Source organism: Pseudophryne corroboree, chromosome 3, assembly GCF_028390025.1.
Source record: "Pseudophryne corroboree isolate aPseCor3 chromosome 3, aPseCor3.hap2, whole genome shotgun sequence".
NCBI classification, from domain to species: Eukaryota; Metazoa; Chordata; class Amphibia; order Anura; family Myobatrachidae; genus Pseudophryne; species Pseudophryne corroboree.
In genome coordinates, this window is record NC_086446.1 from 335,256,397 (window position 1) to 335,274,816 (window position 18,420).

At 42.9% G+C, this 18,420-nt stretch overlaps 1 protein-coding gene across 8 annotated transcripts in view; it reads right to left on the reverse strand.

Moving 5' to 3' along the window:
* PABPC1L (poly(A) binding protein cytoplasmic 1 like) overlaps positions 1 to 18,420 on the reverse strand; it is a 472,274-nt gene that overhangs the window by 62,784 nt on the left and 391,070 nt on the right. For all 8 annotated transcript variants that reach the window (XM_063959585.1, XM_063959583.1, XM_063959584.1 and 5 more), the window contains 2 exons: positions 14,760 to 14,853; positions 13,371 to 13,501 (listed from right to left, as the gene is read on the reverse strand). In XM_063959585.1, the coding sequence (XP_063815655.1) occupies positions 13,371 to 13,501; positions 14,760 to 14,853 (225 nt within the window). The remainder of the gene's footprint in view (positions 1 to 13,370; positions 13,502 to 14,759; positions 14,854 to 18,420) is intronic.

Sequence of the window (18,420 nt, forward strand, 5' to 3'; positions counted from 1 at the left end):
CAAGGTGTATATATTGCCCTCAGGGCGCCCCCCCCCAGCGCCCTGCACCCATCAGTGACCGGAGTGTGAGGTGTGCATGAGGAGCAATGGCCCACAGCTGCAGTGCTGTGCGCTACCTTGTTGAAGACAGAAGTCTTCTGCCGCCGATTTTCCGGAACACTTCTTGCTTCTGGCTCTGTAAGGGGGCCGGCGGCGCGGCTCCGGGACCGAACGATTGAGGTCGGGTCCTGTGTTCGATCCCTCTGGAGCTAATGGTGTCCAGTAGCCTAAGAAGCCCAAGCTACCTCCAGTCAGGTAGGTTCGCTTCTTCTCCCCTTAGTCCCTCGCTGCAGTGAGTCTGTTGCCAGCAGATCTCACTGTAAAATAAAAAACCTAAAATATACATTCTTTCTAGGAGCTCAGGAGAGCCCCTAGTGTGCATCCAGCTCAGCCAGGCACAAGATTCTAACTGAAGTCTGGAGGAGGGTCATAGTGGGAGGAGCCAGTGCACACCAGTTAGACCTAAAGCTTTCTTTATAGTTGTGCCCAGTCTCCTGCGGAGCCGCTATTCCCCATGGTCCTTACGGAGTCCCAGCATCCACTTAGGACGTCAGAGAAATAGGATTTGCTCTTTACTACTAAAAGGTTGCAGAAAAGAATCTATAAGTGACGATAAATTGGATGTCAAGCTGTTGGTTCCTGCAATAATGGGTCTTCCTGGTGGATTAATAAGATCCTTATGGATCTTCTTGAATTGTGATTGAACTATGAGGAATTAGATCTCGGCATAAAAGATACCTTGATAGGCTTGCTATCAACTTTGTTTTGTGTAAGTGGAGGTATGCATTCGTTTTAGAAGCACCACCGAATAAGATATTTGCCCTAATTATCCTTAAAAGAAACCTTGATGAGTTTGAGAACACATTTTTCTATGTAAGCCAGGTATATCCACCAATATACATAGTTTGGGAACAAGTAGACTGTATCTCCCAATAGTATCTTCTGAGAAATTAGATACACCAGTGGTTAACCTACAGTCATCTTTTATTTTTTACATTGGTAAACTCATTGGAAGAACACCGGAATAAGAAGGAGAATAAGAAAAATACCTGTACGACCGACATACTCCGACATTTATGATAAGTACTGATTTTAATTTTCTCAGCGCCAATTCTCCTCACCACCATTTGTCACTTTATCTTTAGTTTTCTTGGATCATCTGGGATAGATCCAGGGTGTAGGTGGAGGGTAGCAGAGATTTGAACAGGAGCGCCAATAAACTTCTCAATAAAATTTCTTTTCCACAGTGTCCAGCTGTATATATGCTCTCTTTTGCCAAATAAGACGTTTATATTGCTGCCCAGGGCGCCCCCCCCCTGCGCCCTTACAGTGACTGCCGTTTGTGAGGTGTAATGGAGCAATGGCGCACAGCTGCAGTGCTGTGCGTTACCTCAGTGAAGATCAATGAAGTCTTCTGCCGCCTCTGAAGATCTTTTCCTCTCATACTCATCCGGCTTCTATCTTCCGGCTCTGTGAGGAGGACGGCGACGCGGCTCCGGGACGAACTCCAGGGTGAGACCTGTGTTCTGACTCCCTCTGGAGCTAATGGTGTCCAGTAGCCTAAGAAACAGAGCCCTGAAACTCAGAGAAGTGGGTCTGTTTCTCTCTCCTCAGTCCCTCGATGCAGGGAGTCTGTTGCCAGCAGGCTCCCTGAAAATAAAAAACCTAACAAAAATGCTTTCTTACAGGAAACTCAGGAGAGCTCCTCTGGGCACAGTATCAAACTGAGGTCTGGAGGAGGGGCATAGAGGGAGGAGACAGTGCACACCCAGAGTCAAAGTCTTTCTTAAAGTGCCCATGTCTCCTGCTGAGCCCGTCTATCCCCATGGTCCTTACGGAGTCCCAGCATCATCTAGGACGTTAGAGAAAGAAAAAGAAAAAAAAGAGAATGCAAGTACACCGCCATATTAGATGTGGAAGCAGTTACGGCCAGCATACAAACTATAGAAAATAATAAAAATATGAAAAATATGACTGTAACCTATATATGTACTAATGAATGTTAAAGTTTTATTTAGGAGGAGGAGGTGACCTGATTGTTTTCAGCCATTTCTCATGCACCCAGAGGAGCATCCAACCGGTAAAAGAAGAGCAGTAGCCTGTGGGGGAAGTGGCTGAGACCAGTGGAACAGGTAAGTATGGTATCATTCGTGTACATATATAGTAAAACCCAAAAAATAAAACAAAAAAAAATCAAGAAAGTAACGTCAGAAATGGAGAAAAAACCTGTCCGCACATAAGTATTTGCCAGTAGGAAAGCGGACAGAGCCAAGGTAACCCCAGGGTATTTCTTTCAGTTACCATGCCCCTAGTAAAGATGAGCTTGGAAATGTTTGTTGAACCATGTACAGACCCTTAGTACGGGATGAGAAGGATTGAATGAAATACTTCGCATGACCTAGAAGCTTGTTAAATTTTTTGTTTTTGTCTCTTGCAGTAATAGAAAACTCTCCATCTGGATAAGACCACTGGTAGACAATAATTCGGCAAATGGGAGGTGGCTGTCTCTGTGCAAATGGACGGGCTCAATAAGGCATTGAGTGTCAGGGTGCAGACTTCTTTGCATAATTGGAAAGGGGTCACAGTAGCTAATCTTAGATAGTGTGCTATTGAACATCACAAGAATAGTGCTAGGCGCAGAGAACAACAGGTGGAGAGGTTGAGGACGGTAAGTATACTGGCACATACAGGAAAGACCCATCAGTCCAAACCCCAGATCCCTAATGGTCAATAATATGTTACACTTGTAGGAAGGAAGGGCATTTTGCCAGAGATTGTAGGAGTAGTAGGACACATAGTCAATATAGATCCCCTAGACCGAAAACACAAGCCACACTATTAAACACATAGACGGGACCAAGGGACATATAGGAAGGAATCATAAGCCATATAGAAAACACAGATTCGGCTAATGGGAAGAACAAAATAAATGCAACATTACCCTTTGACAAAACTTGAAGACTAATGTTACATTTCATGGTTCTAGATTCATGTCCATCACAGGTAGAGGAAATTATCTCACAGATACCGGGTTCCCTCTGAACTTAGGCTGGACAGGACACTGGATTGACGGCTGGGATAGTCCCAGTAGAGATAAGACACACAGACATTTTTTTAAGGAGTAGACCAAGTAGAGAATCACTTCCCCATAGTGCCCAATCCAGTTGTCAAATTTTTATAAAATCTTCTCCACCTCTACAAACTCATCTGTCACCAACCTCTATTCTGTTTCTCTACAGTTTCCTCTTCATCTTTTGCGTTCACACAGGGTGGTACAATACATGGACCCAAGTACAGTTCAAACTCCACATGCATAGGTCCTTCAGAGTTCTGCCCAAATACAGTATATCTCAACAGCACAATGACACCAGTATTACTGCAGTGTGCCTTGTCATGCACAAAGGGTGGAGAATGGGAATACTGGTGAAGGGAAATTTTGTATAGACACTGATATGCCTGTTGGTGAATGGCAAACCTGACATTTTCTTTTTCATTTTATTCTTCTTTCTCTTCTCTAGAGATGTTTCTTTTTTCTTTTGAGTTATGCTCATGGTACTCTACATTGCAAACACACGATAGTTAAATTAAGATACAAAAATTTGTGTTCCCTGCATGAAGAGGCAGTCTGGAGGACAAAGGGGTATGGCCAGGAGTCCTCAGGACTGTGGGCAGGTGGACACGGTAAGCCAGTAGCCCCCAGAGCATACCTTCCAAGTCTAGCTGAGGTGGCACACGGTCTGACTCATCTAGGCAAAGAGGGTAGGTGCAGGCTGATGAGAGTCTACTGGTGTGCGCCAGGAATCTATTCTCATGCAGGTAAGAGAGCAATGACCTGTCTTACTTGCTTGAGGAAGAATATTGGTAAAGCAATACCAACAGAGCCATCCCATATCCCTCCTGCAGACGGATCTTTTCAGGAAATACAAATCGACTTCGTACAGTTAACACCCTTTAGGAATTATTGTTATGTATTGGTGTGCACTGATATTTTCTCAAACTGGGTAGAGGCATTTCCTGCCACCACGGATGCTGCTGTGTTTACCGCAAAGAAAAATTGCGCAGAAATTTGTGTGTAGATAATGGTACCCCTAGAAGTAGGAGCAAAGCTTGAAATTGTACTATTGTGATCATAGATACTGCCACTAGTATTATGTAGCTTCGGAACCACTCCCAGATCTTCACTCGACGAATCACCCTCTTCGAAATTTGTTTTTGTTTTGGTATTTGTGTTTTTGGGTTGTTTTTAAAAGGCAACCTCATGTCATGATTGATCCGCACAATGATCAGAAATACACCAATGAGGTGACAGTACAGTACTTTATTGAGATGAGCCAGCATTTGAGAACTTGACAAAAGAACTTGAAACTGTTGATTGCTGGTATGCCAAATGCTAACTGTCTTGATTGTGAACCAAGAGACTGTGTGATTGTTCTTACGCTCAGGTTGCCTAATAGACAGGTGGGAAGGACCATACCAAGATTTGTTGACAGCACTAAAGGTCGCCGAAAGAGAGATTTGGGTCCACTCGTCCCACTGCAAGAAGGTCGCTGACCCGGAGAGAACTCGTGACAAAGTAGTTTATTGCTCACATTCATCGAGTTTGTGTGTTCAAAGTGAACTGTGTGTTCAAAGAGCAAGGTGGAGAGCAAAGTGAACTGTGTGTTCCAAGTGAATTGTGTGTCCAAAGAGCAAGGCAAAGAGAACCTCGTATCACCAGAGACTCTGTTCTGTGAAGACTGAGAGGCGGCACTGTTGAACACTACCTGAGCGTACTAAAGGACTGCAGAAAGACCAGTGATTGTAATTGATTTGTTATGAACAAGAGTTATTTTGTTCTATTTCTCTTTTTTCTCTTTCCCGCTGAAAAACATTTTCTTTCAGGATATTCTATTTTTGCGAGGTTTTTTTTATGAGGAGTCGAGTGTGGGACTGGAACTGGTTCTGTAGGAAGTAGTGATTTCCTTATAGGATCCCAGGATTAGCTGATCAGTTTGTTAAAGTCAGAGAAAAATCAAAGTTCTAGTAGTTATGGAGTTCAGAGGTAATCAGGAACAGTCAGACAATGGCTACTCACACATTGCAGATAAAGAGCTCATTAATATATGTGGAAGAAAGGTTTATGAGTGTCTCTCCCCGAACTCCGAAGGTTTATGCTATTTAGGAAGGACACTACTTATAACCCTTGTTCAATGATTAAACAGACCTAGCATACGCTCCAGAAATGGAAACAATGTTCAGAAAATGATAGGAATATATAGATCATGAAAATTTTATGTGTCACTTTCACAATTTGTTTGTGTCTTCTTCATCTACCCAGCAGAACCTCAATCGAATCCAAACATCAGTGTACAAGGACATAGGTACATGTATGTGTGAAATGTTCGTCGCAAATCAGACATTATAGGCCAAAGCACTGTCCCAGCATACTCTATAGGTTGAATGTTGTCCCACACCCAACCAGTGGTGGTCCCGTGACCGCCGAGTGCATATAGAGGATGTCTCGTCCTCCTCCCTGTCTTCCCCAAATATAGTCAAGTGTCTGATTTGCGAAATTAATACATACTTGTGTCTGGGTCACAGATTATTGTATGAAATATTTTTTTCTTATGTTATTAATTGATGGCAGTTGTTGTTCACTGCCCAATGGTGGACTGTCGAAGTCAAAAATATATTAAATAAAGAGAACATACAAACTACACACATATAAGTCGCTATATTTGCAAATACGCGCAGCGAGCATAGCAATATATGGTAACACACGCATTTACACGGACATTCCACAGAGATGGATTCGACACTTATCTCATACAGTACATAATTATAATAATATCAAGCGCCAGACATCATGATGGTTTAGAATCGTATATGATGGAGTGGTGTCAAGTATGTGTATTATTTGAGCGAAACAAGATAGACCGGTCATGTTTACTATTGAAACAACCAGATTATTGTGTGGATTCATTTGATACTTGTTATTAAATTGTAGGACATTGCAACACGGAATTATGATTAAATGTATAAAAGCTAAAATCACTTTTATTAGAACAATAGATATTCCAAACAGGTAATGAACAGGAAACTCAGGCCAGCCCCTTTGGACATCCCCAAGGCTGAACCTGTTCAGCATATACAAAGGGACTGGTGACTCATCGTGAACCCCTCCCCCAGAAACTAGATAACACATTGATCACACAGAAGCTCAGTGTTTTTTTTGTCTCAGAGGATGATGGACTTGCTGCCAGTTCAGTTCCTGTATTTATTTACAGAGAGAGGGAGACATAAGATGCATTGGAGGGAATGGTAATTGTATCGCTGGCATGTAACTGTATGTTTTAACTGCTTACTGTGTGAGTGTAACCATGTAACTATAGGTATACTGTACTTTGTAGTATATATTTAATCCATATCCTTTTTAATAACAAATATATACATCAATGAGCTTTGGAACTCAGATAATGTGTGGGTGTATTGTTTTCTCTTATGGGATACAGTGTTTTGCGATGTACAGTGCACTTTTATCGTATATGGTAATAAGATGCGCCTGGCGTCTGCAATACATATTAGAGCGGGCATTTTAAATATTTGTGAGAAAGCAATTTGGCCGAGATGCCATCAGGTCTACATCTGGTAGGCCCCACTAGGAGTTGAAAGACTTCCGGATGAAGACTCTACTCTCCGGTGTACACGTCCTGACGACTGAGGAAATCAAGGGGGCCCCCCCTCCAGCCACCCAAGGGCCAGGGATGAAGCCCGAGGCTGTCCACCTCATCCAAGGGCTGCGGATGGGGGGCTGATAGCCTTGTGTAAAATAAAAGAATAGTTTTTTGCAGAAGAACTACAAGTCCCAGCAAGCCTCCCCCGCAAGCTGGTACTGGGAGAACCACAAGTACCAGCATGCGGGGGTAAAACGGGCCCGCTGGTACCTGTAGTTCTTCTGCAAAAAAATACCCAAATAAAAACAGGACACGCACACCGTGAAAGTACAACTTTATTACATACATGCCGACACACACATACTTACCTATGTTCACACGCCGACTCTGTCCACGTCTCCAAGTAGAATACGGGGTACCTGAAAATAAAATTATACTTACCTAAATCCAGTGTGTCCTGTTCAGACAGCGCATCGCAGAGCCTCTCCATTATCTTCAATGGTGGGAACTTTGCGGTCGGCGGTGAGGTTACTGACCACGGGTGACCTCACCGCTGACCGCAAAGTTCCCACCACTGAAGATAATGGAGAGGCTGTGCGATGCGCTGTCTGACAGCTCAGACGCGCATAGGCAATCAAGAGAGTGCCACGACGTGGCGCTCCCTGATTGGCTGACGGGACCCTCTGACAGGAGTCACGGGAGGGTCTCAGCATTCGGGGAAAGGGGTCCCATGTGTAAACATGGGACCCCTTTCAGTGCGTGGATCGGGTATGCGGTTTGTTTTTTTGCCAAGTACGTGGATTACAAAAAAAGAACAGGATACACTGGATTTAGGGGAGTATAATTTTATTTTCAGGTACCCCGGATTCTACTTGGAGACGTGGACAGAGTCGGCATGTGAACATAGGTAAGTATGTGTGTGTCGGCATGTATGTAATAAAGTTGTACTTTCACGGTGTGCGTGTCCTGTTTTTGAGTTTTTTTGCAGAAGAACTACAGGTACCAGCGGGCCCGTTTTACCCCCGCATGATGGTACTTGTGGTTCTCCCAGTACCAGCTTGCGGGGAGGCTTGCTGGGACTTATAGTTCTTCTGCAAAAAACAATATTCTTTTATTTTACACAAGGCTATCAGCCCCCCATCCGCAGCCCATGGATGGGGGGGGGGGGGATAGGAAGCCTCGGGCTTCACCCCTGGCCCTTGGGTGGCTGGAGTGGGGGTACCCTTGATTTAAGGGGTCCCCAACTCCTCCAGGGTACCCCGGCCAGGGGTGACTAGTTGGGGATTTAATGCCACGGCCGCAGGGACCGGTATAAAAGTGTCCCCCGGCTGTGGCATTATCTCTTCAGCTAGTGGAGCCCGGTGCTGGTGTTAAAAATATGGTGGACCCCTACGCTTTTTGTCCCCCGTATTTTTTGCACCAGGACCAGACGCAGAGCCCGGTGCTGGTTCTAAAAATACGGGGGATCCCCAGTCAATTTCCCCCCCGTATTTTTACAACCAGGACCGGCTCAAAGAGCCCGAGGCTGGTTATGCTCAGGAGGGGGGACACCACGCATTTTTATTTCTGGATTTTAACCCATTCCCACCCCTTCCCACTGAAAACCATGCTCTCTCTATTTTAGTCAGTTAAAAAAAAAAAATATTTAAAAAAATATATAAATAATAGTTGTGTCTCCTAATAGACAAACCAAGTACCTAATCCCTTCTAATATAAATAGATATGCTATTAGCAATAAAAAAAGCACAAAAAAACATGTTTTTAATTTTTTGTATTAGATTCCGCCAGCAAAGTGAGGCTGAATGAAATTGACGAAATTACTGTCGAAAAGCAGTTGTCGAATCGACATTCTTCAATTGAATATACTTTTGTCGAAAAGCCGCATTTTTACCATTGCAGACATGTCGAATTTGTCAATTATCGAATTTCAAAAAGTTGAATCTGAAAAGTCCGTTTTTTTGTCGAAAAGTACTGTATTGCATTGTCGAATATTTTTTTTGTGTCGAAAATGCCCCGTTTTTCGACATTTGCAGCAATTCGACCGCAATTGCATATACCCCTAAGTGAGAATGCAACAACAGAGCGACTAAGTACAATATTGCCAGACAAAGTACAATACCTGCCAGTAAATCCTGTATTATGTGACTGAGTCCACAGTAGAATATAAGTATTGGATAAATACTGTGATGTACTATATTTGCAGATCCAGATGCACCTAGCCTCTTAAGGTACAGAATATAGTTACAGTTATATCTGGGAAACACAGAGTGAAACCACACAGCAGATACAGGCATACACAGTCATAGTCAATGCAGAAATTATCACAATAAAGCCACACTGAAAATACATATACAGGTTGACTATCCCTTATCCAAAATGCTTGGGACCAGAAGTATTTTGGATATCGGATTTTTCCGTATTTTGGAACAATTGCATACCATAATGAGATACCCATGTCTAAGCACAGAATGCATTTATGTTTCATATACACCTTATACACACACCCTGAAGGTCATTTTAGCCAATATTTTTAATAACTTTGTGCATTAAACAAAGTTTGTGTACATACACACAATTCATTTATGTTTCATATACACCTTATACACACAGCCTAAAGGTCATTTAACACAATATTTTTAATAACTGTGTATTAAACAAAGTTTGTGTATACTGATCCATCAGAAAACAAAGGTTTCACTATCTCACTCTTACTAAAAAAAAAAGCTGTATTTCAGAATATGTAATATTTGAATATGGGATACTCAACCTGTAAAAAAAACAGCATGGTCCTAGACCGGAAGCATGTATCAGAATACTCGCACAATACTGTATATTCTGTAACAGGTACACTCTTTCTTAACTAACGCTGTCTGTATAAAGACATGTAGAATACTCAAGTGTTTGTAAAGTCACAGCACTGTATACAGGCGGCTTTACAAGGGAGATCTTGCCCTCCAATCCCAGAGACCAGTAGCAACTATGCTCAGAAGATGGCGCCCAGCATCTCCGTCAGGAAATGAGGGAGAGTGTGAGGCAGCTCAAGGGAGGGAAATCTATGTGGAGATGGCGCTCTGGGCACAGTTACTACACAGCCTTATTAAATAAGGGCGTTAGTACACCCGACCTGTACTTTTACGCCCTGGCGGCCTAGTGGGGTCCCTGCTCGGTGACAGTGTCCATGCCAGCGCCGCGACCAGTCTCCATAGGTCGCGGAGGGAACGCGATTTAATGGCGGGTCCAGTCTGGGGGACCCTCTTACCTCCTCCCCGTAGCAGCCACGCGATCCAGGAGAGCGGTCTGCAACTGTGTGCCTAAGCACGAGCGTCTCCACCGTAAGTACCCGGGAACAGAGGTGCGGGAGTATGCAACGCCGCTTGAGAGGTGATGGAGCTGCAGCGCTGAAGTGTCACCCTGACATACAGTGCTGACAGCCCAGTTGGAGAAATCTTAGAACATCTTTTTCAGGGCTGCCAAGTGCAGCCCTCCTGTTAGGTGACCTGCTGCAGGCACCAACTTAAAAACTGAGCTCAGTGCCTGGAGGCGGGATTTATAGGGGAGGCTCCAATGCATCCTGGGACAGCCTAAAACTTTAGCCTGTTGGTGCCTCTGGATCAAGATCCACTCTACACCCCGATGTTTTCCTGTGGAAACCAATGTATCCTGCTGCAGAAATGTGAAATGTAACACAGAAAAATTGCATATTTGACAAAACATGGAGTGAACCTACGTTTTAAAGGTGAACTGTCCCAGACACCCCTAGCCTGTGACTGCCAGCCAAATGTAGCATAATTGGATTAAAACATGTTCATTATTGCAATTTTTCAGAAAAGAAATTGAGAGACGCATTGCTTTTATTCTCTCGTGCATTTACTATAAAGACAGCTGCACATATAGTTACATAGTTTCTGAGGTTGAAAAAAAGACCGGTTGAACTCGATGGACAAATTATTTGGGGGCTCCTACGCTGTATAATTTTTAGGACTTTTTTTTTTTATTATATTGTGCGTGACCTTCCCACCATAACCCTGTATATCCTTATACATTAGGAATTTATCTAGCCCATTCTTAAAAGTATCGACCGAGTCCGCCATTACTACTCTGTCTGGCAGGGAATTCCAAACCCGTATTGTCCTTACTGTGAAAAAAACCTTTTCGCCTCTGTGTGCGAAATCTCTTCTCTTCTAACCCAAGCGGATGACCACGTGTCCTCTGAGTTGATCTTACCAAAAACGGATCCCTCGCAAGCTCTGTGTATCGTCCCCTTATATATTTGTAAATGTTAATCATGTCCCCTCTTAATCTCCTCTTTTCCAGTGTAAATTTGCCTAGCCTCGCAAGCCTTTCCTCATAATCCAGCGTTTCCATTCCCCTAATCAGTTTAGTAGCCCTCCACTGAACCTTTTCCAGTTCCAGGATCTTCTTTTTGTAGTATGGTGCCCAAAATTGTGCACAGTATTCAAGATGTGGCCTTACTAGTGATTTATATAATGAGAGTATAACACTCTCATCCCTTGAATCAATTCCACACTTTATGCATGCTAATACCTTGTTTGCCTTCTTTGCTGCTATCCTACATTGGGTACTGCTACTAAGTTTGTTATCTATGTGAACACCCAAGTCTTTTTCCAGCACAGAAACCCCTAATTTTACCTCGTTTAGTATGTAGATGGTATTTGTGTTTTTGCTACCAAAGTGCATTACCTTACCCTTGCCTGTATTGAAAATAATTCCCCATTTTGCTGCCCATGCTTCCAGTTTATATAAATCGTTCTGAAGAGACTCAGCATCCCCCTCCGAATTTATAACCTTACACAGTTTGGTATCGTCTGCAAAAATTGACACCCTGCTCTCCAGGCCTACTGCTAGATCATTTATGAAAATGTTGAATAATAGTGGTCCAAGTACAGACCGCTGTGGCACACCACTCAGTACTTCAGTCCAATCTGAAAAAGTTCCATTAACCACCATGCGCTGCTCCCTATTGTCCAACCAATTTCTAACCCACGTGCATACTGTGCTCCCTAGTCCCAGTTCTTGTAACTTATGGATAAGTCTCATGTGTGGTACTGTGTCGAAAGATTTAGCAAAGTCTAAAAAGATTACATCCACCTCCTTGCCCTGATCTAGGTTTGCGCTGTTTCATAAAAGCCTAATAAGTTTGTTTGACATGATCTATCCTTCACAAATCCATGTTAGTTCCTATTAGTAACCTTATCGGCTTCAGGGAACTTCTTTATACTATCTCTTATAATACCTTCCAGTACTTTCCACACTACAGATGTAAGACTAACTGGTCTATAGTTACCAGGTTCAGATTTACTTCCCTTTTTGAATATCGGGACTACTTCTGCTATACGCCAGTCTTTGGGAACTATGCCTGATGTAAGGGAGTCTTTGAAGATTAAAAATAGCGGTCTTGCTATTTAGCTATACAGAGTGTAGCTCCCTGAGAACCCTTGAGTGAATTCCATTTGGACCAGGTGACTTATTAATATGCATTTTTTTTAATCGGTCATAGAATACTTCCTCACTTATATAAGCACTTAGCGGTGCGGCATTATCGTTGCTAAGATTTTGAGTTAATCCCTGCAACTGTTCCCTCTCTTGTGAATACAGATGAGAAAAACTCATTTAATTTATCTGCTATGTTATTATAATGTTTGATTAAGACTCTCAGCTTGTCCTTTAAGGGGCCTATACTCTATACTGTATTTGATTTAATTATGCTCCATTTCCCTATGAGTTGTCATGCATGGCTCCTTCCAGCCTCAACTGTAAAGATAGGAGAAGCCAAGATCATTCTTTTGGGTCACCTGAAATACTAGCCTCATTAAAACTTCATTGATCACAAATGCCAATAGACATACTGCAAGATTAGCTTATAATACAACTTAATTTTACCCCAAAAGTTTTCATTTCAGTTGTCTGCTGGAGATGTGATACAGATCTGCAGACAATGGGCCATACATTGTAGACTTGCCTACTCATTGCTATCTTTTGGAAATGTTTATACTAGCCATTTTTCACAGACTAATTATACCCTTTTCACACAGAGGTTTTTACGAAGTAATTTGGCGGGTCAACCTGGGTCGTTTTTCTGTGTGAAAGGGTCAGCCTGGGTGGAAATACCCGGGACTTCGACCCTTGTTTTTACCAGGGTCAAAGACCCGGCAATTTCAACCTGGGTTGACCCTTTCAAGTGGGATCAGTATGAGATACCGGCGGTCTGGAGACCGACGCCGGGATCCAGCCAGAGCGCAGCGTGTCCCCTTCGTTCGCCACAGGATTCTTATTCCCCTTCGGGTGGTGGCGTGGCCAACCACCCAAGTGGGGAAACCAGCCGGCGGTCGGGACCGCTGGTATTGCAGATGGTGTCGGGATTTCTGGCGTCGGTATATTGACCGCCAGGATCCCGTCCGGCTGTCAATTGACTGCCTCCCTTTCACATAGGAGAAATACCTGGGTTGATCAGCAAATTACCGGGTAGAACTGCTTCACCCTGTAAATTGCTTTTCTATGTGAAAGTGGGATAAGGCTGAGTTTTCTGTGTGAAAGTGGTATAAGTATACTTATTGCATTTAGTCAACTTAGTACGCTATGATATATACATCTGTGTCATATACAAATAAGTTTGGCATCTAATATACATAATTGTTGTCAATTTCAGGTTTTAAATACCTTTGAGTGAAGGGACTCTGGAGATTCCAGCATGTGCAGTAGTTCAGAATTATCTATCTCCAACAGCATGCCAGTTATTTTACCGGCAAGGGCTGAGTGCATTCCATGTATCAGAGGATAAATCCGTTCACCTGTTACAAATAATCATTAAAATTGCAATTATTGCAACTTAACAGGGTAAATTAGTCCTCTTTTTCCACAAGACAACTGAGGACTGAGGACTGAGCACTCTATGCTGGTATGTTTTGTTCACAGTTTACGTAGGCTGGGGGAGTCTACCCCCGTAGTGCTTCAAGGTAATTAACATTATACAAAGTAAGTGGTCTACTGGTGGTCCTCTGCAATGGGTTTAATACTTGCGATGATGACCTGACCAACAAAACAGACACAGCATGGTGTCAGTCACATCCTCAGAAAACAGGATGGTGAGTACAGAAAATTTTGAAATCATCAGAGGAGCAAAAAAAATAAATAAATAAAAATTAAAGTCCCCCAAATACAAAACGGCACTTATGGGTGCCGGCACTCATGCAATTGTCTTGTCACTTTTAAAAATGCAGAGGTTTCCTCATACATTATTGCTGAAGTTGCACCAGGTCCCGTGAAGCGCTGCTAGCGTTGGGCGTTTTTTGGACATACCAGGAGACGGCGCTGATGAACTAATATGCAACACTTGTATATCTGTGTGTGACCAAGTCTCTGAATCTGAATATGAGAAGCTAAAATATAGCAGCTGCAGCTTTTTTCCCCAATACAAGTAAGTAACATTGGGCCAGATGTATTAACCTGGAGAAGGCATAAGGAAGTGATAAACTAGTGATAAATGCAAGGTGAGAACACACCAGCCAATCAGCTCCAATATGTAATTTAACAGTTAGGAGCTGATTGGCTGGTGCGTTCATCACCTTGCATTTGTCACTGGTTTATCACTTCCTTATGTCTTCTCCAGGTTAATACATCTGCCCCATTGTGCTCTGGATACAGACTGTGGGGCAGATTTATTAAGCCTGGTGAAGTGATGAAGTGGAAGGTGATAAAGCACCAGCAAGTCAGCTCCTAACTTTTTCAAATCCAGCCTGTAACATGGAAGTTAGGAGCTGATTGGCTGGTACTTTATCACCGTGCAATTTATCACTTCAGTGGGCTTAATAAATCTACCCCTCAGTTACACACAATATACAAGTGTTACATTTCAAATTAATTAGCACAGTCTCCTAGTGCACCCCAGTCACTAAAAAAAAAAAAAAACCCAAAAAGGCATCTGACGCTGGTAGTGGTTCCCAGGACCTGCCGGCTGACTAGCACATGACATCTTACGCTGCATGGCGTATTGAGATTAGAGGCATAAGGACACATGTGTACATGCATGAAAAGATAAATTTCACATACCAAGCATTTGTTTTTGCTCTTGTGGAGGTGCAGCTGCAAGCATGGAAGCAGTGAGTGGTTCTTGTCCTTGCATTAACACTGCAGGTTCTATAACCTGTGGGGAAACGGATACTGGCGATTATAAATATATAAACTTTTTTTCTCTCCACAAAATGCAAATGTGTGTTAAATCCCATTTACATATGTTTTTAACCTTTCCAAAAACACTGAATGTGAAAAATTTGATGATTCTCATTTATTTCACGGAGCATTATCTGCATAATTTGTTGGGAATCTCCAGGAAGCTGGGATAGACACAAAAGCACTGGGCAGAGCACAGTGTGATAACGGGATGCGTTTATGTGACCGGCGGAATACAGACGCCAGGACCCCGGCATCTGAAAATCCTGCCAGTCGGCATGCCGACCAACAGGGACTATTCCCACTTGTGGGTGTCCACGACACCCATAGAGTGGGAATAGAACCTGTGGCGAGGGCAGCGAGCCACGAAGCCCGCAAGGGGCTTTGTTGCGCTCGTCCCCCGCTGGCCATCCAACAGCCGGGATCTCACCGTCTGTATTGTGACCGGCGGTCTGCTGACCGCTCACACGTACCAAACCCGTGATAACGCCATTTACATCATCACTCTACATCACCCACAGTAAAACACCAATGAGAAGAATAAGGACTACATCTGTGTACAGGTGAATGGTAGCTATTTTAGCGTAGTACAGCTCCTCCTTGTAAACTAGTTTTAATATCCTGAGAATATCCTGCAAACCGTATAAATCTAGAGTCAATATTATATCACAGTTCTCCCCAGAACTTCCAGAAGACTATGGAAATATTTAGAGACCTCCTGGACTCCCAAAAGGTAGGCTAACCTCCCAGATCTGTGCCGTGCATCAAAGCGACAATGTTACCCACATGATGCAATGTTGTGACATCCCCTGCGGTCTGCTGTTAGAGTGATAAAAGCGGATTGGATAATCAGTGAGGAAACGTGGAGGCAGGGGGAAAGAAATATAGGCAAATGGCGTTAAGAGGTTTTGAGAGAGGGGAGAAAAAAAAAAACAGGTAAGAGAATAGGGGAGGGAGAAATGGTGTAAGAAAGAGAAGAGTAAAATGGGGGACAAAGGAAGAGGGGTGGAGGTTGCAGAGTGGGTCTGTCTGTGATGGGGAAGGAGAGAAAGGAAGGTGCTGAGAAAGGTTTGGAAAAACTAAGACCTAGAGAGGAATCATTCTACAATTCAATGTAAGTTCATTCTTAATAGTACATCAATAGGGTATCCAGTCTTCAGGTCGACAGTAATTAGGTTGACCACTATTGGTCGACGTGCATTAGGTCGACGTAGTTTATAGGTCAACATGGAAAAAGGGGTTTTCTTCATTTTTTTTTTTTTTCACGTTTTCATACTTTACGATCCACGTGGACTACGATTGGGAATAGTAACCTGTGCCGAGCGCAGCAGTTGAGGAGCGAAGCACCTTGCTCGAAGCATGGTAAGCAAAGCGAGCCATGCGAGGGAACATGGTGCACTGATTGGGGTTCCCAATCACTTTACGAAAAAATCGACACCATTTTTAAAAAAAAGGCATATCAACCTTTTTCCATGTCGACCTATTGACCATGTCGAACTATTCCAGCTGTCGACCTAGTTACAGTCGACCCTATGATCCACACCCCATCAATAGTATAACGCTCTATGTGCCTTCCTGTCAACTTTTCACTACATTATATATACTGTATATACACAGTTACATATCATATTACAGTCACGTGTGACAGACAATGTACACATAATGTAACTTGGTCTTTACAGTTTGCTTTATTCAACCAGAATGCACATTTTTATATTAACAAAATTATTTTTTCTTGCCAATCCCTAGCACTAAATCGAAAAGTCCAACAACGACCAGATCAGGCAGCTGGTCTAGTTTTGATCACCCCACCCACAGGAACCATATTATCAAAACAACCGTCATATACAATTTCTTTACCAGTGTAGGGTTTATAAAGTTGTTTAAATTCATTAAAACCATTTATTGTATTGCTTCTTTCACTTAACGTGAAAATGAAAAATAAGACTAGAATCCATTGTTAATAGAAGACCAAACTGACCCTATATGTGTAGGGGAACAAAGCTGTTACTACATCCTATAATAAGAGACATTAGACTTGAAGCAGTAATGTCTACCACCTGAAGAAAGCCCAATTTCTTATGTGTAGAATTTGATGTCACCAAGTCCTGTATCCTTATTTTGTTATGCTAAATACTACCTGACTTGAACTACTAATGTATATAAAGCTGAAACGTGGAATACTATAATTTCTGTAGAAAATCTTTATAATACCTAGGTATATAACCGCTAGAGACTGTAATAACTAAGGCTGTTGTACGCTAATAACCAATGTCTAACATGTACAGCCATTATTATCTGCTGCTGTAGCACATCTACTTTACGGTTCAACATGCAGTGTGTCCAAAAAGAAAGGTCGTGGTCTCGCAACAGTATGCCCAATTCAAATTACTCCGCACAGTAGCACAATCTAACATTATACCACACAGTAGTGTCCCGTATTCATGTTATGACATATATTAGTGCACCTTATACAATGCCCACAACAGCTGTGCCCCACTGTAGTGGTGGTGCCCCTTATGCAATGCCCACAGTGGTAGTGCACCTTATGCAGAGCCCATAGCAGTGGTGCCCCTTATGCAGAGCACCTTATGCCCCAAGGAGTAATGCACCTTATGCAGTGCCCCTGTAGTTATGCCCCCAATAGTGTATACACCTTGACAAAGGGGCGTTGTGGCCCCGAAACATTGGGAACGCATGGAGTAACTTTTACAATACACTGCATTTCTTTAAGTCTCTGAGTGCCGCTTTATTATCCAGCATTTTGATCTACAACATCCGTTGATTAGAGGGCACCGGAGATGCTGTATCCTACTTGTGGGAGTGCCGGTCCATACCAATCATACTATATATATATATATATATATATATATATTGCATAAAGTGGATTACATGATTTATAGAGTAACAATTGGCCTGACCGCAGCGATTTGTTTTTTCTCTGCATGTTGATAAAGTTGTCCCACAAGCAGCCTGGAGCCAGCAGCCACCACAGCCAGGGACAGCGCTGTCCCTGCTAGGGAGATAGGGCAACGACACCTGCAGCTGTTGAAATGGATAGCTGCAGGTGTCGAATGGTCTGTGCAACAGACCGTTCATACATTGCCCTTCACATCTGCGCACTCTTCTAGACAGCAGCACCGATAATGACAGGGGCGCATGTCACAGAGGGGGAGATGTATTAAGCCTTGAAAAGTGATAAATTGCACGGATATAAAGTACCAGCCAATCAGCTCCTGTCATGTTACAGGGTGGGTTTGAAAAAGGACAGTTAGGAGCTGGTTGTACATCTGGCCTAGAGAGAAACAGAGGGAGGTTATATGAAGTGTTGATATTGGGGGTTGGGGGGAGCGGACGGAGTGTGTTATCAGTGTGCTGATACAGTTTAATACATCTACCTCTGAGTGTGTGTATGTATGTATGTATGTATGTATGTATATATATATATATATATATATATAAAAGTATCGACATAAAAACCATATATATATATATATATATATATATATATACACATACATATAAAATGACTCCCACAGCA